This window comes from Macadamia integrifolia, unplaced genomic scaffold (assembly GCF_013358625.1).
Source record: "Macadamia integrifolia cultivar HAES 741 unplaced genomic scaffold, SCU_Mint_v3 scaffold1648, whole genome shotgun sequence".
In the NCBI taxonomy this organism is placed as follows: Eukaryota; Viridiplantae; Streptophyta; class Magnoliopsida; order Proteales; family Proteaceae; genus Macadamia; species Macadamia integrifolia.
Window position 1 is genome coordinate 100,448 of NW_024868290.1, and position 26,985 is coordinate 127,432.

Sequence of the window (26,985 nt, forward strand, 5' to 3'; positions counted from 1 at the left end):
CCCGTTTAATAAACGTGCTAGGTTCAAGCCTGATCTTATTATAAATGGCCGTCTCGGGTGCAAGGGTGCAATGCCGCAGGTGCTAGACCGATTAATAGCTCAACTCAACCTGATATATTTTAAGTCTATTTAGAGCCTGCTAAGAGCTGTTTATTCAGCCTGACCTGTTTAAAGTTTGTTTATAACCCGATTAGAGCTTGTTTAGAAATAAAAGCCTCATTAGCCCATTTAAGGCCCATTTAGTTCAATTAAAGACCGGTACCCAACCGATCATTTATAAACGGGACTGTGCCTAATTTACTAGGTCCCACATTGCGAGCTCCTAAACTGGGAAGCTCGATTGTGCCCGACTAGTTGGTATCCCTATTTCAACATTCATGGTAAGTAATGAATACAAAAAAATTCTTTTTTTTATTTGAAATTTTTTACTTCGCTTCTCTTTCCTAATTTCCCTGGAACTTGTACTCCAAAAAAAAAAAAAACCTTGCAACCAAACGTAGCCTTAAGCTTTGGTTGGGGGAGGGGGTTGGACCGTTGGACTGTGTGGTACCGTTATGGCTTTTCATGCGTAGCCGGGCCGAATGGGAGTTGTGGGCTTAGGGTTAGACGGTTGGTAACTTGGGTCAGCTGGGCTGTTATAGCGTCTAGGCCTCTTGGGGTCCTCGGCATGATATCGTCTGGCGTGTGATATAGAAGGGCAAGTGTGTGTGTGTATGTGTCACTGTGCGCCAACCATTTCGAAAATGGCGTTTCTCCCTCGCATCAACATGCCAAGGACGTTCCCTTCTTACGCTGCTGATACTGCTTCTGGGTTTTCCCTCTCACGCCATCGTTCTCTCTTCTCTAATCCTTATTTGAAACCTACTTTTCACTCTCCTTGCCATCTTCATCTCTCATTTCCAGGGTGTACTGCACAACCATATACCTTCTGTTGCCGTCGTTACGCCACGAATCCCGATTATCCGCCTCCAGAACCTGAACCACCTTTCGACAATGATCTCACGTCAACCGCAGGTATGGATTCTAATGATTTGGTTTAGGTTTTATTCTATTTTTGAATTATTAGTGTTATTAGTTTTCAGGGTGTGAATTCTGTTTATGTTCATTGGTCTTCTAACCCTCTCTTGTTGTCTACTTTTCTGAATTCTAAATGTTTGACTCTATGAAGAATTATGAAAGCAAATTGGTTATGCCTGACATCAGTGAGAATAATCTGTCGTCCACTGCTTACTTCAATTATATCAAATCATTCGTTGTAGCATTTTGTATCTATAATTGGGTTTGTTCTGAATCTGATTTTACACATCATCTCGAGGGGGATGGGGTTGTCAAAGTGCAAATTAGTTACACTTGAGAGAGTTGTTTGGATGAAGGAGTTTAGAATTGTGGTTGATTTATGCCAAGCGTCGGCCCTGAGCTCACATAATTTTCCACTGGCCATGAATAATTACTACTTATTTCCAGGATTTTCTCCTTGCAATAATTTGTTTGTTCATTAAATTGGATGAGGTAAGAGTCAGGTGATTCAGATTGTTGAATCACTTGATCGGTGCAATTTATGGCCTATGGCTTATCAATTAGATTGCTCTGATGACGATTTGGACGAACCAGTCTTTCCCTGGGTGAACCATGTCTACAAAGTTATTTCATGGCACCAAATAACACTCAATAGAATGAAAATGATAAAATGAGCATGATTACATGTTTTTAATCATCTTAACCATAGATTGTTTCTGAAGGCTGAAGCTTTAATAATCTTCTTTCCTATATATATATATATATATATATGGATCGATCTTGTATATTTATTTATTTATTTTTTTGGCATAAATAGTACCTTAGGTCCCCTGCTCAAAGGCAAATTCCATTTGATCTTCCAAACATGGCCCAAGCAGTTATACTAGCCGGATATCTTATTAAGAGTGGTTATTTTACATTGTAATTTTCACTCTCTTAAATAATATAAGATTGAGCTTTGAACTTGGTGGATTTTGGTTGCTGCAATGCATGCATCAAGATTAGTAATAACTAACATTTTGTGCTTCTTGCATACTAGGCCTACCTCCAAAAGAATGAGGAAACTAGAGTCAGTAACTGAATGTAATCAAAGGCAAAGAAAACCAATGTAGTCGAATTCGTAGTGCCCCGCACAATAATCACCCTTCTCTATCAAGACCCTGTTATAAATCCAAAATCGTAAAATTTGCAGAACAGGCCGTAGAACCTGTATAGCTGACCTTGCCCTTGTATGATTGTATGGAAATGAAAGTCGTGAGCAGACATAACTTGAGTGGGTCCACAATTTATACTTGGGAGTATTGGGACTAAACCATGAATGAGAAAGAGTTAGGGTTTGTAATATGCCTGATCAACTTCCTTGGGGTAGGGTGAGCGACAGAAAAGCAAAGGTGACCCGAGTCTTGAAGATGAAACCTGGATTGGTAATATGGAGGTCATGCATGGGCTAGGAGGAAGGATTTGGAGAATCTATCTGTTTTTGAAGCAGATATGGGTTGTTTGTTGATAGAATTCATTATGTGAAATTATACATGCTTATGTAGAGATGTGAGATCTTGTAAATTTCAATTAGGGTTAGTCAAAGGGTTAAATGAGGTGAAGCAAGGTAAGAGGAATGCATGGTTGAAGTTTTAGCTCAAGGGTACCCTGCTGAAAAGTGGGTTTTGATGGGAAGAAATTGAGAAACTTATGAATTATTGATGTAGTGCAGGCCTAACGATTGGACTTCAAAGAAGGTTCAAGTCTTGCCCTTATTTTGGGGCTATTGGTATAGTCAATTTCTGCCCAGATTTGCCATCGATTCTGCTTAGATGTGCCATCGACCAGCAGAGCTGTATTCCAGATTTGGATAGATATCAGAGTCAACCTAAGAGGATTCAAACTCTTCTCCTTCTACCAAATCGATCACCTGAGTTGTAAGGTGGTTAATGTCCCAAAATTGGAAGGATTCCAAGCGTACAATGCTAGCTTGCATGGGAGAGAATTTGGGGGATATTTATCAAATTTATTTCCAGATTTGGATGAGGATATTTTCAGATTTTGTGGGTCCCATGCCAGCTGGAATTTAGATGCAATTGACATCATACAAGGAAGGGATTATGGCCAACTGTGTGAAGATCTTATGGGGGTTGGCTGCTGACAATTGTGGACTTATAAAAGACCCAAGTCAGCTCGCGTTAAGGAGATATATCAGGACAGAAATTAAGGAGATAATTTAGGATTCTTTACAGTTTGCATGGAGTTATCTTGGGAAGCCAGAATGCTGTCTTGCGTAGTGGTCTATTCTCTCTTCTAGGAGATCCTTGGTGGGCCCATATTTCAAAACTTGGCGATATCTCACCGAAATCTCGGATATTTCTTTTTTTTTTTTTTTTACCGAAACGAAATGACTTACAAAACTCAAAAGTCGGTCATTTCATTTCGAATTTCGCTCATTTTGGCCAAAAAAATGCACTATTTCTTCAAAATTTTGGCCATCTTGGTCATTTTGTTTTGCTCATTTGGCTAATTTCTGCCACTTCAGCCATTAGTCCCCAAAGTGGCCAAGCGAAACACATGGAAAAAAGTACACTGTTTCGGCAAAATTTTGGAACCACCGAAACACCGAAAAGAAACGAGTTCTAGAACCTTGGGTGGCCCATGGGTGACAACATAAGATTGGATTCTTACAAGATCCTTCTTATTTATTTATTTTTTTCTATTGCTAATTAGTTTCCAGCTTTGTGTAACTACAGATTAAATAGTTTCTATTTTCAGTTTTTTAGTTTTAGAAAGTAGGATTTAGGATCTCTTTATTGTAATAACAATCTAGGAGTTCCCTCTGCTGTTTGGCAGTCCCATGCATGGGGAGTTTCACTTTGTAATTGCTACTTTATTATAAATATAAGAAAGTGGTCTAGTTCCCAACATATTGAGTTGAAAAGAAAAAAAAGAATGGCTTTGTGCTGGAAAAACTGTGAGAGCTGTGAGATGCAGTGACGGTGAGCATTCGTTGGAGGCCCAAGACTGAGATAGTCCCCTAGCCCACTTCCCTATCCCTTATCCCCTTCTTCTTCTTTCCCTTCTCTATTTTCAGTTTTAATTTTCTATTCAAGACTGTTCGAAGAATTATTTCTATTGCTGGACATCAGTGTAACGATCCTACTGCCTGATTCTTAGTTGAACTAGCTCCTACATTAATTAGGATTTGGAGTAAAGGGTCTATGATGCAGGATAAATAGGAAATCATGTTAGTTTATGGAACACCGTGGTCCAAGTAACAAGTGATGACCAAGCAGAGTTTGCAATCCAGAACTCGACAGCCTCACTGAAACAGAGCCTGAGATCTCACGAAATAAATAAAAAAAGAAAAAAAGAAAAAAAAGAGAGAGATTTCATAGGAAACTTTAAAGAATTACAGTAGACTTATGTATGAATTGTCCGTTTAAGATTTTGACTTATCGGCTAAATCTTCTTCAGGTTTTGTTTCAGTAAAATAAACTTCTAAGAATTAAGAATTCGTGTATAGACCCAGTTAATACATAACTACTAGACATCAGATTTTTATAATTTTAGGGTTAGTTGAATAGTGCCAGTTTCACTAGTCCCCAAAAATATCAGTAGAGCACCTAGGGGTGGAAGTTGTGTTCCTCTAGGAATTCGAGTATTGATATCAGAACCCTAATAACAGGCCTCTAAACTAAATTTTAACACATATAGCAGTAGTAACCCAACGCAAAGAAGCCTTGATGGGGTTCTAAGTTACCCAAGGATTAGGGATCAGAATTTCTAGTAATCCAGAATTGCAAAGAAGGAAGGTAGAAACCAGCAACAAGAGAAATCCAATAACATAAAGAATGTAAGTCAGGTTTGGCTACAAGTCTGGTCGAAGTTCTTAATTAGAGAAATAAACAATCACTAAAACTTTGACTGAGATCAAGTGGACAGATTAAGGGATCTGAAACAATCCTACCAGGGATAGGATTCTTAAATGGAAAATCCTGAACATTTGACGATTTCAGCGATTTGGAGGCTTTAAGCCCTATTTGGGAATGATATATTGTCAATAATAACCAGAGAACAAGTCTGAATAATAAGATGAAAACATAAACCAGAAACTGAAGTCTTAGAAAAATCAGAATGGCTGTAGGATTCTGCCACTCGATAGAAAGATCTGATTTTGAAGACAGATTTAAGAAAAAAATCAGTATTATTGTCCGAAGTTGGTTGTAAACAGTTTCAAATTCCACAGAACTGAAGAATCCTAATTGTGTATGATTCGTGAATTATTTAAGAGGACTGGATTTTGAAATCAGAATTGCGATCAGAACAGAAAACATGATGCTGAGGAATAACAAAAGAATTGTCGAAATAAACAGAATCGGATAAAAGTAATTAAAGAATGGGAGAACTAGAGATGCACAGGGTTTGAAGTTTCAGAACTGAACTGTTCTTGATTGAAGAACAAGAATTAGAGAAGGGACAGGATGTTTCTCAGACCATATTCACCACCAATCTAACCTGGAACCACCACAAGGATCACCACAAAACCCAAAAATGCAACATCCAAACTTTCATTAATCAAACCGTTGGGGGCTAAGTAGCCTTACATCTTATTTATAAAAGTGAAAATAGCTAAAACAAAAACCAGTTGATGGGTAAGCTGGAATTGTCCGAGACTGATCAAATAATAAGGAAAATATAACTTAACTGAAAGGAAATCCTCCTATATGCAAATATGCATGCTTTGGAGGAGCTCTTGACTGACTCAACAAGTGACATAATAAAGGGAAAACAGACTCTATCCATGACTGGATTAAATAGTCCTATTTCCAGGCAACTACTAGTAAAAGTAATAATCAAAATAAACCCATAAACTAATCCAATAATTGGACTGAGCCAATAACTGAACCACACCTTTGTTCAAACCAGAAAACTGGTTCATCAACCCAAAGATCTTTATTTTCTTTCTTTTGTTGAAATCTGCATCAACTCTCCTTAGCTTAATTCCTTGTGGAGAAGTGCGGTGTTCAACCCATATGGACTTCTAGTTGATTTTTTTTGCTTTCTGTGGTTGTGAGCATAGTTGTCATGGCGTCAAATCGATCCAAGGCGGTGGAGGGCTGGCTAATCGATTTGGCGATGAATCGCCCATTATGGCGTTGCCATGGCGGTCAAATCGCCCATGTGTCATTTTTTATTTTTCCTATTTTCTAAAGTTATTTAGTATGCTACTTTTTTATTTCCCCTATTCTCTAAAGTTATTTAGCATGCTACAAACCTACAATATATACCCTATAACATATAAAACCAACATTAAGCAACATCAAATCATCAAAAATCAACATAGCCCTATCAAAATCACCCAGCATTTTACAAAAAATCGACCGCCTGGTGAATTAGGTGTGACCTGGCGTCCATGGCGGTGCCATGGCGACGCCTATCAGCCAATGACAACCACCATTTGTGAGTCACGTAAATCGTAGCACTGCCATGAACTTCTTTTTCCGCCAGGACGCCAAATCGCCGCCTTGGCGACACCATGACAACTATGGTTGTGAGTGTTTGTGTTTTGTCCTCTCTTGGGACGTCTCTTGAGCTTGTTCGACAGGGTTCAATTTTCTCCCTTTTGCTCCTATGTAGTGCTGTGGTTTTCTTGCGGCCTGCATCCACCTAAGGGGCACCCCTCTTGTCTTTGTATATTTTTTTTCCTTCTTTTGCAATAAATTTGATATAAATAACCAAAAAAAAAAAAAAAAACTCTCCCTAGCTTAAAAAAACTTGACCTTGAGTTTTGTAGAGTTGAGGAATCAGCTTCATGTGGTGAACATCCAGCTTCAAACCATAACAAAACTCAGGAGCTTACGGATGTTAAGAATAAAATCCTCAAATAGAGCCCGTTCTTCAAAGAATTGTTGTGAAATCGCACTTTCTATAATCTCACCTTCACGGACGGTATTAACTATAAGTGGTTTCTCCGTGGAGCCATCCACAATTGTATCGTCAACCCCTTCCTCCATTGCCTCAACCTCTACTGTACAAACTTCCTTGGTGTCTTCATAATCGTTGTCCTTGTTAATTTCAGCCAATGGAATCTAGCAGATGATGTTAACACCACGAAGTTCCTCACCATCTCCATCTTCATCACTATAGTCCAGATCATCATCATCAGGCAGATAAGGCTTGCGCACCTCTACTGTCTCATACTTCCCAATTGAAGTAGTATCAACAACATTCACCTTCTGTCGCATAGGGAAAAATTTAGCAATGTGCCCATTCTCTTGACAGTTGAAGCACTTCATGTTATTGTCACTAGCCATAAGTGCCTTTACCCTTGTTAGTTGTAAGTTGTAACTATATAGGTACCAGAAGGTCAACCTATGGGTATATCTGCAACTAGGCTAACTACGGGTGCTCTATCATACTCCCAAGCTTGAAAAGCAAACTTCTTGAAGAGGAGTTTCAAGTTTCCCTCTGCCCAATTAGCTTTCTGAAAGCAATACTGAAGACCAACTACATTGTGGTCATTTATTTCCCTCTTGATTTCTTGATTCAATGCTATCTTGAACTGTGAAACCAGCTGAATGTCATCCTTGTCAATTCCTATTCATGAGACTAACACATCAAACTGCTTTATGTACTCATCAACTGAAAGCTTACCCTATCCTAGGGTGTTGAGTTTGTCATGCACCTGTGCTCTGAACGTGGAGGAAAGATATTTATTTCTTGGCTCTTCATCTCCTCACAAGTACTAGGGACTTTGCTGCAAACCTATAACCTCTGCTCCTATAATTGCCACCTCTCCCTTGCTAGCCCGACTAACTTAGCTCCAAGGTAAGGTATCAGGTTTTGACCAGGTTTCGACCCTTAGAGAGACCAAAATTTCGGTCGAAGCCTGGGAAATTTCGAGGAAACCAAGGAATTTTTCCCGGTTTGGTGGAAACTTAGGTTTTGACCCTAAATAGTATTTTTTTTCCTGATTTTTGGTGTACATCCTATTTTAGACATTTCTATCACATTCACACCATTAGTTTCATAAAATAACACATAAAGTCATACTTGTGTGGTGAACCAAAGGTTTGGTAATCATTATGCTGAGTTGTTGACTGGAATATGTTATAGGTAAATTCATTTTCAAGAACAGGAAAAAAAAAGCATTAACGTGAAAAAAAAAAATTCGGCCACCGTGAATTCGTAGATCGGGTCCCCCTAAGTAACATATAAAAAATTTACATAATTCTACTCTATTTACAAATATATTCTATAAAATAAATGATTTTTGGGGAAGTTGGGGCATAGTTTTTTGGTCCAAGCTGTCTTTCTTATGTAGAGGAAGCAAGAACCACCATTAGATTCAACTTTGTTAGGAAAAAAATGGAAATCTCCACTGTTTTCCCAAGTTTCCCACTCCTAGGAGAAAAAACTAAGAGAGGGTCGAATTGCTAAAGAAGGCTTGGGTTTCTTTTCAAACTTACTTATATAGGACCTGGTTCAAGTCGAACCAGTTGGTTTGGTCGAAATTTCCCATGTTTCGGTTGAAACATGTCGAAACATGATCGAAGCCTATGACTTTTAAAAGTCACAGGACATATCGTTTCGACCCTTGGGGATACGTTTCGATTGATTTCTTAAACCATGCTTAGCTTAGGCTAGCTTCAATTTTTTGGGCTATGACAAATTAAACCAATCAAAATAATCGTCTAGATAGGCAAGTTAGGTGTAGAATACTTAAAGAATCCAATTTCCCACTATACACTTTGAGCTCCCGCTTGACTTTCTGGATATTGTCAGTCAATCAATTATTATTTGTACTAGCATCAAGTGTGCAAGGTATCCTCTGGAGAGGTCTGTTGTATATGTATTCTCTGTGGTCCTCTCTTTAAACTGTCATGGTATAGTTTGCAAAAGAATGGTAAGGCATTCTAATTGGAGTGGGTGGGGGTTAGATAGGATGAACCCTAGGTTCAGAATACACACCCCTTTAACAAGACCCCAAGTAAACCCCAAAACAGAAATAGATTAACAATAAGTCAAAGTCAACGTTGTCAGATGGAATCTAAATCCTAGTCAAAGGTAGGAGACAACACCACCAACAACAACAACAACTACTAAGCTTTTTCCCAACTAAATAGGGTCGGCTACATAGATCCGTGAGAAAAAAAAAGGAAGAAAAAAAAGAAGGGAAAAAACATAGCAACACCACAGGAACATCCCACCTAAAAGCAATCAGCTGCATGGATCTTTGCCCTCCAAACAGCTTTGTTTGTGATCATACTAGAGTCGAGACCTAGCTTCTGCATGTCTTTTTACATCTTCTATGGTCATTTTAGGCTTGTCCCTAGCTCTTTTGGCTCCTGCCATTTGGATTTGATCACTTCTCCTTACTGGGACATCCCAAGGTCTCCATTGAACATGACCATACCACCTTAGACGACATTCTCGGAGCTTGTCTTGAATCGGGGCAATTCCAAAATAATGTAAGATCGAATCACAAGTGATCCAATCCCGGGTAGGATCTTTACTAAGGTTGTGTTTGGTATCGTTCTTTTGGAATGTTTCTATAGTTTTTTCGTTCTAATAGAACGAAAAAACGGAATCTAGTGTTTGGTGCGTTTGTGGTGTGGTGAGGAACGGTTTTTTTGGAACAAAAAGTGGAAAAAAAACTGCAGAAACGGGAAATGACGGAACGTCAAAAACTTGTTTTGTCATTCCAGTTTCGTTCCAGATTAAAAAAAAAAAAAGAACAATATGGGGCATGTTAATAAAATCGTTTCTGAAAATTTCCCACAAACCAGTCTTTCACCATCACCGCTGCTGGTTGCCGATAGGCGCTCGCAGCCTGCTGGTGAACGCTTGCAAGCTCTCCTCAACCTCGTCTTCCACCGTCACCGCTACAAGCTCTCTCTCTCTCTCTCTCTCGTTCATGCCGCTGCAAAGCCCTCTTCCTTCCAAGCTTTCTCTCTTTCTCTTTGCCGGTTCTATCTCCGGCTCAGGCATTTGCAAGTCGTGGAGTGACGCCATTACTGGACTCTATTGCTGGAACATCATCGATATCGAGAAATGGTGTCGGCGTTGCAACAACTCTGATCGCATCGACTCTATTGTTCGCAAGCTTGTTGATCGCAGCAGAGGAGCAGTAATTGCTTCTCTGGTTACAAGTTCAGTGAAGCTGTGTTCTCCTCAATCGCCAAGTTTCTAACTAAAGCTAGCCCTTGTTTCTTTATGCACCCCTTTCTTTTCCCATTGCTTCAAAGATGAGAAGAACAAGGAAGGGAGATGAGGTAGGAAAATGAACAACAGGAAGTGGTGTCAGATCAAAATGACCACCTTTGTTTTAATGGAGAAATTATTCAATAAAAAATGCTTTAGATATTGTTTTTTGTCAATGTTTCTGATCAGGTTTGCACTCCTCCAAATTACGTGCTAATCTGGTTTTCGTCCTCCCTGTCTCTTCTATCTTAATTTTTTTTTTTAGGTGGTATGACTAGAGTAGTTCTAGGGTTTTGACTTGTGGTCAATTGGGGTTGTGCTTGGGTTTATATGATCAAAATGTTGTCTTTACTATTGGATTGTTCTTTTTTGAACTTTGTTTAGGGAGTTTCAGGTAGTGAATTGAGGAAGAATTCGATTTTTTTTTTGTTTACCAAACACCACAACTATCGTTTTTCCATTTTGAAACCGTTCCTGAGACAAATTTACCAAACACCCTTCATTTTTTCGTTTAAAAACAACATTTTGACACAGAAACTGAAATTTTCGTTTTTGACACAAAACGTTGTTTCTGGAATAGAAACGCTACCAAACGCAGCCTAAATTCAATAAAAATCAAATTCAGGGATCAATATAATGAATAAAACAGAAAAATAGAGAATGAAGGGAAGAATGGGGTAGGGTAATAGGTTGGGTCGAGCATCTCACCCATGGGCATCTCACTCAAGCTGTCTCTCACAGCATTGCATCTCACAGTTTTCTAGCACAAAGCTTTTTTTTTTTTTTTTTTTTCATTCAATCAAATTCGTGTTCGTAGCCCCTTACAAACTTATATAGAAGACTCAAACCCAATTCTTAACTAATTGTGAAACCTAAACTAATTAGGAAACTGAAATAACAGAGAAGGTAGACTCAAAACAAGACTCCAACTAAACTGATGAATTAAATCCCGTTTTCTACTTTCTACCTATATTTTAGGCTCATTAAAGTGGCCCATTATAAAGAAAACCCATGGGATCAAAGGCCCAACCCATACATAACCTAACCTAAGGCTTATTTGCAATAAAATAAGCCCATTAAGTGACTTATCTGCTCAATTCGCCCTCTTAGAAAAAATTCATCCTTGAATTTTGTAGAGTGTGAGAGTGATCATAGCATTGTGCACATCCCTCTTTAAGCCATAGAAAAATTCAGGTAGCTCTTTGATAATAAGGATGTAGTCTAGAATGTGAGGAGCTCGAACTTCAAGATATTTAAATGGGATGACGAACTCAACATGCTCAACTTCAAGGTCTTCAGATGTATCCATGAGGTCATCTTCTAGCATGTCCTCTGCTTGCTCTTCTTCAATCATAGACTCTTTAAGTCCTTTGTCCTTGTTGTTCACAGTCTCTTCAACAAGGTCGTCACCCATTACTTCAATCCCATTCCCTTTAGGATCTTCCTCTTGGTTTTTCACAAGCATTACAATTGTTGGACTTTCTTCAACACTAACCTCAACTTTTGACTCTAGTTCATTGGTTGGAGGTGTCTTCTTTTGTTTATCCTTTGCAGTTTGCAGTGCATTGTGCGATGGAGGCCAATGATTCCTTCGTGCTCTTATCAACTGTGGGTGGCTTTCGGAAATCTGGTGGAGGGAAGTACCTTCTTCGTTCATGCCCGCCAACTCATACTCCATCTCCTCCCAAGTTGTAGGTTTCCGTCCTTGAGCTTCAAGTTGCCTTTCACGGATTCTCCATTTGATTTGAGCACAATCACTCATTTGGGAGCAAGCATATCGAAGTCGTTGTATCTCTGTCAGGTTGTAGTTGTCAAAGTACACGTCCAATTCATGCACCTATGCAAGGAAGTCCCCACAAAAATAACATGGTTGAGCATTAGATTGGGTAGCAGTAGCTTCCTTCAATTCTTCGAACTTTAGGTCCATAGTATCCATCCGTGTGTTCAGTAATTGGAGGGATTTTATCACATCCTCTAGTGAGTATTTGTTTGGAGCTCTCTTCAGGCGTAGCTCGGATACCAAATAATGTAAGATCGAATCACAAGTGATCCAATCCCAGGAAGGATCTTTACAAATTCAATAAAATCAAATTCAAGGGACCGATAGAATGAATAAAACAGAAAATAGAGAATGAAGGGAAGAATGGGTAGGGGAATAGGTTGGGTCAAGCATTTCACTCTTCCCTAGGGCATCTCACCCAAGCTGTCTCTCACATCATTGCATCTCACAGTTTTCCAACACAAAACTTTTTTTTTTTTTTCATTCAATCAAATTCGTGTTCAATGTTGTAGCCCCTTACAAACTTATATAGAAGACTCAAAACTGACTCAAAACACGAAAAAGTAAAAGCCTAACACAATCCTTAACTAATTGGGAAACCTAAACGGACTAGGAAGCTGAAATAACAAAGAAGGTAGACTCAAAACAGGATTCTAATTAAACTAATGAATTAAATTCCGTTTTCCTACTTTCTACCCATATTTTGGGCCCATTAAAGTGGCCCATTACAAAAAAACCCATGGGATCGAAGGCCCAACACATACATAACATAACTTAAGGCTTATTTGCAATAAAATAAGCCCATTAAGTGACTTATCTACGTCACAATCATTTCTTACTCATTAGTCATATCTCCTAGTTTTTCCGCTCATCCATCTCAACATCCTCATCTTTGCTACACTCAGCTTATCTATGTTACGCTTCTTGACTGTCGAACATTCCGCCTTATACACTAGATATTTAAAGTAGTCTCTTTGCAATCTCTCTCTCTCTCTCTCTCTCTCTCTCTCTCTCTCTCTCCCCTTGAGTTTCACCATTTCGTTATCCGTCCTTGTGTGACTAAAGTTACACACCATATACTCCGTTTTCGTTCGACTAATCTTAAGTCCTCTTTACTCTAAGGTAGATCTCTATAATTCCAACTAATTGTTGATCCCTGCTATTGTTTCATCCACCAGAGCAATGTCATCGGCAAAAAAACTCATCCATGGTAAGCATCAATAGATACGGGCTTAAAGTTGGTCAAAGGTAGGATGATGTTAGATTAATAAAACCTCAAGACTGCGATGATTCAACGGCCAGATTTAACCCAATTGACAAAATAGTGAAATCTGGAAATTAAATCAGAATGTTTGAGAACTCTAATTACAACCAATCAGTAACTTGGATCTGCATAAAAGCCAGAACAAGTTCAGGATTAAGGGGATAGATGAAATCTCCAAAAGATGGTGACAATCCAACTTTCAGATTGAGATTAATTAACAAAGATTTAAATTTGGAAAACAAAATGGGCAGGATTGAGAGATTTTAAATATTTCCAGACCCGAAGATAATGTAAGGCTGAATGCAAGTACTCAGCCCCAATAAACAACTCCAACACAGGTGGGGACAGCAGTATATTAACAACCCCAAACCACTAATAGAAACTTATGATGGCAGCCTGCTGGCTATGGCAGAATAAGGGAATAACACCTGATAAACCATCCAACAGACTAGACAGTAAATAAGAATCAATTAATAGCCTAGAACAAGTCTTGGACGTTACAACTCAGCAAACTAGTCCTTTTAACAGATCATACCACAAATCAGGGACTTCTAGGTCAAACCTGAGAAATAGTTGAAATCACAATATGACACAGAAGAGGATGATCTGCTAATTGAAGGAAGCTTGGAAGATAACCAATAGAATCCCAAACTCCTTGCCTGAACTGATGGCTGGTTGAGAAGATATGAAAGTTATTGAATTAGGGCACCCAAAAGGAGAGTTTTGATAACTCAGAAATCAAACCTTGTATGGCCCAGATGTCTTGGTCGAGTCACCTTTGTATGGTCCCTGATAACTCCTCCAAAGATGGCCAGCTAAGGTGAAAGGATCAGGAAGATCTGAGAACAGCAGCTGCAGCCCAGAAATACTCTCCATCAGTAGCCGCAGGTCTTGGGTGATGGTCTTTTGATCACAACAGCAGCTGGGAATTATATAACCTTGAAAATAATCTTCTCACACTTCTTAGATTGTCCACAAAATACTCAAAAAACCAGAAGAATAGAAAAGTGAAGATGGAGAAATCTATGGCAGAGTAAAGGTGATAGAATGGCTCTCTTAGTCGGTGCCTCTTACCCACAACTACTTCAGTTGTTTCTCAGCCTATCTCACAGACTATGGTTGAGCAAGCAAGCAGTAGAAATTCCATTAATTCAATTGTGTGCAAGAGCTTACAATTGATGTCTTTATATAGGCTAAGTAATGCAGGAGTAGATTACAAGAAACTACCCTAGCAATTTATAACCCCAAACAATACCAATAGGACCAGGAAACAAAGAAATAATACCATCAAATAAACCCCCAATGATACGATACTCATATAGGAGCAAAATCAGCCCAAAACACATCTCGATAGGAGAGAGAAAGACCTACTATAGAGCTGGAGAGAGAGAGGTGCAGCCAGGTCTGTAGGAGTCCGATTGAGCTGCACCCTTGGGCGTAGATAGTCCCTAGGGAGGGTACAAAAACCCCCAAAGTGGAGAGGATTCTGACGGCTGGTTGTGAAGTTACAAGCTTTCTTGATTTTCTGACCTAGGAGAAATAATCGCAGGCTTCAGGAGAGAGAATCAAATCTGGTTTGTAACTTGGACAGATCTGAACTTTTGAATACTCACAACAGTCATATACTTCAACCGCAGTAACTTTAGGATAAAATAGAAAGCTTTAAACAAGAAGAAACAAAGGGAAAAGTGGGGGAGGAGCGGCTATCTCGGCCCGGACTTCTCACTCACAGTTATCCCGGCTGTTCTAAGCAATTGACTGCAATTATTCTTTATTCAAATATGCAATTATGAGTACATAGGCTCCTCTATTTATAGAGGGCAGAATTGCAATCAAACTACTATTAGCAGCTAGTTTCCCAATAGGACTAGACACTCCTACTTCAACTAGGAGCTAGTTTCCCAATAGGACTAGACACTCCTACTACAACTAGAAATTCAAAATTGGACTAGGAATAATAAACCTATGTGGAAAACAAATAGAGTCCTAAGACAATTTGGACTCGACATACCACTTACTCAACTCGATGGGCCCAATGGCCCACTAATTAATTAAAAACAATTACTAATTATTCCCCTAGCTGATGGGCCTAATTGGCCTTTATTTGTACTTAGCCACTTAGGTGGACCAAGTAGGGGTTCGGTTGGCTTCTTGGCTGGACCCTAGCCACTTAGGTGGACTAAGGCTAGACCCTTCTTCCTCTCATATTTCCTTCCATAATGTGGATCTACATCACTAAGCCTTGCCTAAAAAATAGGAGATTACAAAAAATAAAAACTTAAGAGGAAAATGACATTCCTTCCGAAAGACTGTCCAAAACTGAATTTAGTTGCTTGCTAACTAGAAGAATAAAACTAAAAAGAAAGAAGCAAGCCTTCTAGAGCCCTGTTGTTCCTCCCTTCTTTGCCCTTATATCTTGTTGCCAAAGTTATAAAATAAGACAAGAAAATCTCTCAACAGAAATCGATAGTGATGTATTTCCTCTTCCTTGCTGGCTAAGCTTCAGAATAAGACAAAATACCATTTCAAAATTGAGCTTGGTAGGAATAAATTTGAGCTCTACAACTAGTCTTCAAAAACTGAACTGCTTAGGCCAACCTTAGCTCGATTGGGCTAGCTGGGCTGGTTCTTTCTTCTTTTGTACTTCAAACCACTCAATCGATCTACATCAGCAGACCTGATCTATACCAGGCATAGTTCTAAATTTCAGAAATTTCAATGGTTTCGACCCACCTCGAGATTTCCAAGTTTTGGAAATTTTGACCCAAATTTCTAGAATTAGCCCCCCCCCCAAAAAAAAAACCTGGTTTTGATAAGGTTTTGGAAATTTCGACCTAAATTTCAGTTTCAACTGGTTGAAACCCGAGATTTAGAACCTTGGTACCAGGTCTTGGTTGAGGGTCTCTCTTAGGGAGGTCTTCAATGCCCCCCAAGATGATTTGCTGGTCAAATATCCCTCAACAACCAATGTCGCTATTAACAAAAAAAAAAAAAAATGTTCGACAGGATATGTAATTGCAGAAAACAATGGAGTACTTACTTGAATATTGATGGAGAAGAAGAAGAAGACATTGATGTGAAAACGAGAGACTCTCAAATGCAAGAGAAAGAGGGATGAGAGAGAAGGGGAGATTGCGTAAATAGGTCAGTTTTTTTTTTTGGGTAACTAGAATTTCATTCAAATAACAACATGATACAAAGCAGATAAAGGCATGAAATACACAAGGCTTAGGTATGAAATACCGAGAGTTGAGGAATGGAATATGACCAAGCTGTTTGACATGCCAAAAATAGTGGTCTTCCAAGCTTGGGTATGGTCAGAGCCAAAAGACTCCTTGGTTAACTTGCTGTAGAAACACAGCCATAATCGGATACAAATATCTCCATCATAAGAGGGAGAGGTAGCTCCGTAAAGGGCATTTGCATGGCACATGCCAGACATGAGGTGTGGCATGGTCATCCATGCAAGGGTATGGGCATAACACCGGCAATGCCCAGAAAACATGTTGTAAACATAGCATCCAATACAAGTGGAAACATGATAGGTGCTGACCGTATGGCAATAGAGAAGGGAGGCACGGGAAATCAAGCGACCTGCTTTTCAACAAACACTTCTCACAAAAAATCTCCCATCCATAATAGATGAGGCTCCTTCGTCGACAATACAACCCTAAGTGGTGGCTCTGAAGACAACTTTGGCTCCATCATGCATCCTCTAGTGTCGGCTACGATGATACATCTGGCATAGGCGCTGTTGGCTTTGCCATTGAAACCTCCGATAGCCACCGCTGTAAGGATCTTTGTCCCAGGCTCCAGAGACGCAAAGACCTCAAACCCATTAACAACACCACTCATAACCAAAAAAACAACCACAACGATTTATTCAATTAATTCAAAAATAAAGAGAAGGACATCAATGCCCTAAGACATTGCATATAGAGATACCCTAATTCCGGGAAAGTACAAAATTGCATTTCACCACAAAACACTGCATCTAGCCTTGACTGGAATCATACCACCACATAACACTACATCTCACAGCAAATCTGAATGTTAGAGAATAAAGAAAAGTCCCATTAATCAAATTCGTTCACAAGGCTTGATCACGTTACCAACTTATATAGAAGACTAAAAAACACACTCAAGCACTAAAAAGGAAAGGCCTAACCCAATCCTTAAATATTAAGGTAACATAAATTGACTAGGAAACTAATCCAACCTTATTAAAACACTTAATAACTATTAAAATAATGAATTAAAGACACTTAACTAATCCCGTATGCCTAGCCTTTACCCATATTATAGGCTCGTTAAAGTGGCCCATTACAATGAAAACACATTGGATCAAAAGCCCAACATATACATAACCCAGTCCAAAGTTTATTTTCAATAAAATAAGCTCATCTAGGTGATTTATTTGGATGACATTCCCTTATCAGTTTTGGCATTTTCAGGGCTACGGAATGAGAAGACACACCGTTCTATGGTTTCAGCTTTCAAGGTAGCCATATCACTAGATGATGTAGATCGAGCTTGCACAAGGAGGGGGCTGCTGGCCCCATCGAACCAGGTCCAATGTTGGACCAGCCAGCCCCAAGCTACCCCAATCGAACTAGCCTTGTGGAAGCCAGCTGTAGGGGCCAAACATCCCTCTACCGATTTCAGTTTAAGTGCTGTTTTGTCTTATTCATGTGTCTTAATTAGCAAGCAAGAGGAAATTCCTGGAAAGGTTCTAGAATATCCAAAATTCTTGCTACTTCTTGCTACCGATTTCAGCATTGGGCTGTTATCTTGTCTTATTTTAAGCTTGGTCAACAAGCATACAGCTGGAGGAAGAAAAAGGGACAGTTACTGTTCACGTGAACAGCAACCAGCCCATTATCTTTATGGATTTGTTACCATTTTGGTGTTTAGAGTCTTTTGTTAGACAAGTAATTAGTTTAGCAGTGTTAGTTGTTAGTTTTCTAGTTAGTTACTTTCTTTTTCTTGTTGGCTTCCTATTTCAATTGTTTCCTTTTTAGTTATTTTCCTTTTTCCAGTAGTGTCCTATTTTGTAACCTTCTATTTTGAATGAGCTGTTGTGCCTATTTAAGAGGCCAACTGATTGTATTTGAGACATACATGGATTAATTAAACAAAATTGCTTTCTTGCAATTATGCAGCCTAAGATAGGTGTAGTTCATCAACTGAGAGAGTTGAGGGTGAGAGGCCCATGGTGAGAGGCCCATGCTGAGATAGCCATCCCCTACTCCCCTTCTTCTACTATCTCTTCTCACCCTCTTTCCCTTCTTTATTTTCTGCTTTACCTTTGTTAATGAGTGATTGAGTAACCAAATCAAGCCTAATTGAAGCCTCGAAGACCATCATACATTGAAGATTGAAGATCAGCCCCAAAACCAAGCTGTTGATTTCTCTACCTTCGTCAACAACCAGATTTCTTAGATGTGTTGGCCATTTAACCAGGCCTTTTGAGGACTTGTTCATCCCCATAAAAAAAGCAGTCGACCAGCCCTTGGTGCCCATTGATGGTCAGATCTTCCGGCTACAAGTTTTCTCCATATCGAACTCTTGAAACCCAATTTATTTTTCCTCTGTGGTAACTGTGAATGTGATTGGTTTCGTACCTACTTGGTGTGTTCAAGCCAAATTTGGAGGATAGTTTGGTTATGTTATTGGCCACTTTCACCCCAAATTTCAGGTTGATCTGAGCCCTCGTGTGTGAATTCTCAATTTTCTCCTATTTCAGCCCAGATTTTTGGGTCTTGCATAGGTTTAGGTCCTATGTGATATAGCTTACATCATTAGAAAGTTTGTATTTCTTACACAGATCATTGGATTGCTGTCTGATCAGGCTGCCAACTGATTGACAACATTCTCAAAGCTGGCTTCATTAAAGTTCTAGGTTCACTTCTGCCATAGCTCTGATACCAATTGATGGGGTTCTAAGTCACCTAAGGATTAGGGATCAGAATTCCTAGTGAACCAATTGCAAAGAAGGAAGTTAGATACCAGCAACAAGAGAAATCGAATTACAGAAAGAATGTGAGTTAGATTTGACTACAAGTTTGGTCGAAGTTCTTAATTAGAGAAATAAACAATCCCTTAAACTTCGACTGAGATCAACTGGTCAGATTAAGAGATTTGAAGCAATCCTATCCAAGATAGGCTTCTTAAAGGAAACTTAGAAAATTAATTGATTTTAGCAATTTGAAGACTTTAAACCAATATTCAAGGAATGATATCATTAACAACATTAATGGGGAGAGTGCTTGAATGATCTAACTGATCACACAAGCCCTTTATCTATAATAAGCAAAGAAGAATGAAAATTACAAGTACGTCCCCCTTCAGTCGACCCTCATTAAATAGGGTCAGTGGAGGGGGGAAAAGGCCAGTGTGCTCTGTGACACTTAAATACTTAATTACTTATTTTAACATTCCCCCTTAAGTTGGCGCATAGTTATCATACATGCCCAACTTGACTAAACAAGGATGAAACACCTTCCCGACTAACCCCTTAGTGAACACATCACTTAACTGATCACCAGACTTCACAAAGGGAACACAAGTCATACCAACATCCAACTCTTTGATGAAGTGTCTGTCGATCTCCACATGTTTCGTACAATCATGTTGCATTGGATTATGAGTAATACTGATAGCAGCTTTGTTATCATCCAAAAGTGTGTAACCACAACATCTAACAAATCCTTGTGCCATAGCACAAACTTTGCTTCAGCACTAGATCTAGTCACTATGTTCTACTTCTTGCTGCACCAGGTGACAAGATTCCCACCCACGAAGGTACAATAACTGGAGATGGATTTTCTATCAGGTGAACCAGCCCACTCAGCATCTGTATAAGCTTTAACTCTAAGATGATCATGAGGAGATAAAAGCATCTCTTTCCTTGGAGCTAACTTCAAGTATCTCAAGATACGTAGAACTACCTTCATATAAGAGGAATATGGATCATGCATTAATTAACTAACCAACCTAACAACCACAGCAATATCAGGTCATGAACGAGAAAGATATATATCAGTTTTCCTACCAACCGCTGGTAATGGCCATTGTCAACTGGTTCACCCTCCTTTTTCTTGAGCCGGCAACTCTATCTCAGACAATAGATCAACAATGCACTTCCTTCGAGAAAGATGGCTTTGGAAGACCTTGGCAACTTCAATCCCAAGAAAGTACCTCAGTGTTTTAAGATCTTTTATCTCAAACTCTTTTCCCAGGAAACCCTTGAGATGACTAATCTCAGCACTATCATTTCCTATCACCATGATGTCATCCACATAAACAATGAGCATAATAACTCTATCACCAGACCTCTTTATGAACAAGGTGTGATCAACATTACTCTGTGTATACCCCACAGATGTCATTGCCTTGTGAAATCTCCCAAACCATGCTCGGGTGACTGTTTCAACCCATAGAGAGCACGCTTCAATTTACAGACCTTACCTTGAGTTCCCTCAATAGAGAATCCTGGTGGAATATCCATGTACACTTCCTCATCTAGCTCTCCATGGAGGAAAGCATTCTTTACATCGAGTTGTTGGAGATCCCATCCCAGATTTATGGCATATGTCTGAATGAATCCTTTAGCCATAAGCCTAGCTTTGTACCTGTCCACTGAGCCATTTATTTTTTGCTTCACAACGAACACCCACTTACACTCAACTGGTATTTTTTCAGGAGGAAGAGTCACAAGTTCTAATGTATGATTCTTTTTTAGGACTCCCATTTCTTCCACTATTGCTGTTTTCCATTTTCCATCTGCAAATGCTTTCTGCCAATTATGAGGAACATGAGCAGAAGAAAGAGAGGACACAAAAGTACGATAGGAAGGAGAAAGGGAATCATAAGAGACAACATGGGATATGGGGTGTTGTACAAGTCTTCAAACCTTTCCTAAGAGCAATAGGTTGGTCAGACGAAGGAATTATACCTGATGTCGTGTTAGGCTCAGTAGGCTCTGGATCCAGGGTTGGTGAAGGGATGTCCATAGGTTCTGTAGTAATGGTGGTGATTTGTAGTTGCTTGTTTTTGGTGTGACCCCTACGATACACATGAAGAGTTGAATTATCAATTTGCTTTTGAAATTCTCCACTAGTACGTTGAACAAGATTCATCTCCCCCTGGGTTGGAATAGTGGTCTCAATCTCCCCATGAGTTGGAACATCATTCTCTGTCCCCTCACTCTCTTTCGAAACATGGTTGTCAAAGGAGGATGATGGATACACTGGTGGAGCAAGTAGATCCAGAGTTAACTCTTCACTATCAATACCAAACTCCCCTTTAAGAGGTGGCGATGAATAATAACCAATGGATTCGTGAAACACAACATTCATGGTGACTATGATGCGCCTAGTAGGAGGATGGTAACATTTATATCCTTTCTAAGTAGGAGAATAATCCATAAAGATACACTTAATGCTACAAGGTTCCAATTTCCCTTGTGAGTGATGATCTTTAGCATAACAAGCACACCCAAAAGTTTTCGAAGGAACCAAAAATGGTGATTCCGCTTGAAGAACATCAATATGAGTACGAGAATCAAGAAAGTAGGCATGTGGTTGATCAAGTAGGCAGCAGTGAGGACAACATCACTCCAATACTGAGATGGAACCTGTTTGGAAAACATCATTGCGTGGGCAATTTCTAGTAAGTGCTTGTTCTTGCATTCAACCACTCCATTTTGAGCTGGAGCTCTACTTTGATAAAGAATCCCATGTTTAACAAGGTACTTCTGAAATTGACCCTCCATATACTCTATGCCGTTATCACTACGAAGAATTTTTAGAGTACCATTGAACTGTATCTGAATCATCTTATGGAAGCGCTGAAAACAACTGAACACCTCACTTTTGTGCTGCATCATATACATGTTGTGCGAGAGGGCAATCAATGAAAGACACAAAGCATTTTGCCATAAATAGATGTCTGACGAGACGTTCCCCATATATTAGAATGAACCAAATGGAAAACTGAAGAACTTATTTTATTTAATGGAAAACAACTGGAATGAGTTTGTTTAGCCAGAATACAAGCTTCACAAAAAAATTCATCCCTAGTACATTGTTTAACTAATTACGGAAATAAAAGAGATAGTAAAATCCTCATCACCTAGGCGTCACTTTGACAACTGTGCATAGGTTTGGGAGCTTTGGAATTTCACGTCTTTCCTATTTAACATGTAATATGTACTAGGCGACACTTTGACAACTGTGAATAGGCTTGGGAGCTTTGGAATTTCACTTCTTTCCTATTTAACATGTAATTTGTATTGCCATCGTGATAGCATGGGTGACTTGGAGAGTTGGTCGATGGAAACATTCCCGGTCATCAGGGAGCATGTGCTTATGTGTCCTCTTTGAAATTTATATTGAAGTTGATGACTGAGAGGATTATTTTGCAGATGAATATCCAATTTTTGTCTCAAGGTCATCCATGTAATGATGTTAGTTGGATTACTGGGGATTGTCGTATCATTTAACATACTGAACTGAGTCGTGAGTGATTTCTTTAGATTCTTGAACCTCCTATCCATGAGTACATGTTTGATGAATAAAAAGAATGATGATAAGAGTGAGTAAAAACCAATGCAATCAACAAAATGCCACTTATCCATCCTATCATACTAAGCAACTCTTGTACTCTTGTTGTGCCCTAAAAATACTGAAATGAGTGAAAGAACTCTAAAAGAATGCTTGCCAAGCCTCTCTCATGTCACTATATTTCAAATTGTGGGATTCTGTTGGAAAATGGCAAAATGTAAGTTGAGTAAATTATGTTGGGTCTAAAGGAAATGGATGTAATCAAAATGGTGCGGATTTAGTCCTCTTGGAAATATGGATTGACACAGCTGAATACCACTGGTGTTAAAAATTTTGAAGTTTTTTAACTGATTTTTTGTTTTTGGGTGGTTGTTCCTGAAATAGGTCTTGATGCTACTTTCTCTAGGTTCCAGGACCGAGTGCAGATCTTTTTGGCTGTTCTTTTCTGGATGTCACTATTTTTCTGGGCTTGTGCATGGGGTGAGAGGAATGATGGAAGACCCAGTAAGGGATCTCGATTTAGAAGATAATTTTTGTGGTATCGAGTGTGACCTCAATTAGAGCTGATTGGAGGGCAAAGATCCACGTAGCCGACCTCATTTAGCTGGGATAAGGCTGAGTAGTAGTAATTGTTGTTTTTGTAAATAATTAGATATATATGAGTATTAGCATATACATAAAGAGTATTTGAACGTGTTCTGAAGTCTTGCCTTTGTATGGTCCTTCAAAATATCAGTTGGGGTAATGAACATCTTTGTATGACATTGTTGTGAATCAAATTTCCAAGATTTAGATGTTCCAAATTCAACAAAACGCAGTTCCCATCAAACAGAAAATATCCATTAACCTCAAGATCAGATACTTGAGCTAGTTTCAAAGAAATAAAGTGGGACCCTTATATTATAGCCATTCCAAAGAACAATCTGATCAATTACCATGAATTTGATTTTCCATCCACAATAGGTATTTGAAAGAAGGAACCCAATTTACATTCATAAGATCTCACCAACCAATGAAATTGAAAAAACGGTTCTCTGGCTGTGGGAAGTTTGTCAATTAAATCAATTATTAAAGTATTCAAAATAGTTCACAATTAGGACAAAATTAGGCATTCCGTTCATATGGTCAGAACACTATATTTTCTCAGGAATTTTGATTCCAAGACAATTGTGGATTTACATATCTACTAAGTACATTGAACTGGATTAAATGTGAGTCTTGAATGAATTATTTTCAGTTGTGTAGGAACAAGATTCTCTTTAGTAGCCTAGGATTGGTTCCTTGAGCTGAGAAGCCTTTGTGGTTGCAACTAGCTAGTAAGGGTTTTAGTTTACAAGCGGTTGATGTCTCTAGGACTATATATATCAGTACACTTAATTCATAATGTCTGACGAGAATAAAAATGACGTCTAACAATGAATCCACTTCCCTCAGGCAGTCTCTCTCTCTCTCTCTCTCTCTCTCTCTCTCACATACACACAGAGATATTGCCTAAGGGATGGGTCATTAATTATCTGTCAACCATCTTCAATAATCTTTCATTGATACTACCAATTGCCTAACTCTTTATTCTTTGACTAGCACAACCGGTCTAGTAGTCTTGGGAATCAATTCAACATTTTTGCCTCAACGAGGCATCGAATTTGGAGTCCAGATCTGGTTCACAGATGCCCTGCAGTCCAGAGACCTATGCTATTGAGAGAGACACTTAATGGAGTACTAGAATCCATGTATCCATCAGAGGGGGCACACAAGAACCTTACCAGTGATAAGATCCCATTTACAACTGGCACTGATGCCTTCCTGCAACATACATTTAGTAGGTATCTCAAGTTCTCATCATCGAAGTCTATTCATAGTAGTAGTTGTTCACAACAATAGTGGTATTGGCTCTTCAGATCAATTGATATCGACTGCGAAAGCAGTGTAACATGGAGTCCAATATCTAGCACCAGTATTGAATCTCATCCATACAACATCTTTAGAAGCTTCATTCAGTGAATGGGCTCCAAGATCCAAAGAAATGGATGGAAACTTACTTTCTAATTAAGTGGTCCATGCAATACAAGAAGGCCAATATGAACCTCCAATATTATCAAGTCTGGATGCCAATTGTTACTCTGAGAGACAAACGATATATTGTGTTCTTTTCCATTCCAATTAACATTCGGTCAAGTTGGTCTATGTCTTTGGTCTAATTTGAATATTTTTTTCTTTTGTAATCTTTCCTTCTCAAACTTTAATATTTAGTTCATGTCCAAATTATGTGGCCACCCTAATAGGCACCTGGGGAAGTTTAGTTTCCAAACATATAGCACAAGTCATCATTAGGCCTTCAGCTTGTGGAAATAGATAGCACTTCAAAAGAGGTTGGAAAGTAATTATTTGGTAGAATGGTTTGATGGGTGATGATAGCTGATGGGTCGTGTAGTCTGTCAACCATCTAATTGAATCTTTCACTGATGGTAACAATTGCCTTTCTCTTAGGTTCTTTCTAATATATTCTTGAGCCAAGTAGACATCGAAGGCATCAGATTAATTTGCACGTAACACTGCTTTCGGAGTCGGTATCAATTGAAAAGCCAATATCACCATTGTTGTGAACTCCATTCTTAACTTGATGACAAGAACTTGAGATACCTACTGCAAGTCTACAACTACATATATGGTGCAGAATCTTCAGAAGCTGATATATTTGATTCATAACCAATACTGAATCTCATCCATAAAACATCTTTAGAAGTTTCATTGAGTGAATTGAGTCCAAGATCCAAAGAGATGGATGGGACTTTCTTAGTGGTCTATGCAATATAAGAAGGCCAATGTGAACCTCCAATAGTAACTCTGATAGAGACAAGATATATTATGTTCTTTTCCATTCTAATTAGCGACATTCGGCCTAGGTGGACTCTGCATTGTCCTAATTTGAATATTTCCCTTCTTTCGGTTGCAATCTTTCCTTCTAAGAGTCCAATTATTAGTTTACAAAAGAGTACATCTAGTGCATGAGGCTCCCATCACTCTGAGCTTGACCCCCACATGGTGGAGAGGCCGTTGTCCAACTCGAACTCACAATCACAAGAATGCAATGAAGCAACCTTATCGTTGTGCGAGGTCCCCTCTGGTTAAATAGTTCCAATATTGTTGTATTGAGCTCAGCCAGTGAAAATGAGGCTATTTCTGATCTCTGTAGATTGACATTGGGAACGAACCACTTATAATAAGCCCCAATAACAGCAACGTTTTGAGACTTCAATATGAATTAAATGCTTTTACCTTTCGAAGATGTTAAAATAACTATACAGGAAAAATAACTTGTAGGTCTCAGGCATAAAATCTAGGAATGATGCACTTAAACTTGACAAAGCAACCTGCTCAATTCATCAAGATTCACACCATCATTCATCAATTAATTCCATTCCAGTCCACCTCGTTCATTACCAACAATCCCACTTCCATAGATAAAATCAACGCCAAACCATTTAATAAACGGTTTCAGATATAAGAACCAAAACCGTTTATAAATGGTTTCAGTTTTAAACGGTTTTCTTATGTTTTCTAACTTCTTATCCAAACAATTTCTTTACCTTTAAAATTGTTAGTGAAATAGATGTAAATTGTAACATTGAATTGAATAGTTTATTGTTATATTTTTTTTCATAGTTGTTTAATGTGAAGTTGTGAACTTAATTTTTTTTTATTGAAATTTATGTAAACTTAACATTAAATGACTTAAACCTACTATGTATATGTTAATCGGTTTAATGGTTTATTTAAAAGGTTTACCGACTGTTTAAACTTTAAAACGAAAATCGAATCACGGTTTCAATTAAAACCAAAACCAAACCATTTAATAAACGATTTCACGGTTCCGATGTAAACGGTTCAGTTCGATTTCGATTTCAAATTCACAACCTTACAATCGGGTATGGTAGAAAGATATATTAGAAGGTCTTCAACCCTTTGATAGAAAATAAATGCATAAATGATTTATGGAGATTGATGAGCATGCATGATAAACACTACAAAGACAAGTTTTAGGCAGACCTGAATCCATGGCTGAAGAATAAAAACTTCTCAATGGCTTCTCGTACGCTCCTTGTACAACACGATCAATGTTAGTCTGGTCTACCCTCTTCCCTTTTTTGCTTTAGGTCATTAGCCTCACT

At 38.7% G+C, this 26,985-nt stretch overlaps 1 protein-coding gene across 3 annotated transcripts; it reads left to right on the forward strand.

The window, feature by feature from the left end:
- Positions 1 to 662: 662 nt before the first annotated feature.
- Positions 663 to 23,619, forward strand: LOC122064440. Of its 3 annotated transcripts, none has more exons than XM_042628132.1 (2): positions 663 to 1,014; positions 23,223 to 23,619. In XM_042628132.1, exons 1-2 carry the CDS (start codon positions 714 to 716, stop codon positions 23,375 to 23,377), a joined length of 456 nt encoding a protein of 151 aa, XP_042484066.1. In that variant the 5' UTR covers positions 663 to 713; the 3' UTR covers positions 23,378 to 23,619. The 3 variants fall into 3 exon arrangements, with proteins under 3 accessions (XP_042484066.1, XP_042484068.1, XP_042484067.1); XM_042628134.1 differs by lacking the exon at positions 23,223 to 23,619 and adding an exon at positions 22,678 to 22,785; XM_042628133.1 differs by having other exon boundaries at positions 665 to 1,014; positions 23,201 to 23,619.
- Positions 23,620 to 26,985: the final 3,366 nt, after the last annotated feature.

What these genes read in the sequence shown, in the direction of transcription:
- LOC122064440 (XM_042628132.1), top strand. Translation starts at nt 714, where the DNA reads ATGTGTCACTGTGCGCCAACCATTTCGAAAATGGCGTTTCTCCCTCGC. An exon ending in TGATCTCACGTCAACCGCAG is followed by an intron (nt 1,015 to 23,222) that starts GTATGGATTCTA and finishes TACTTTCTCTAG; the next exon opens with GTTCCAGGACCGAGTGCAGA.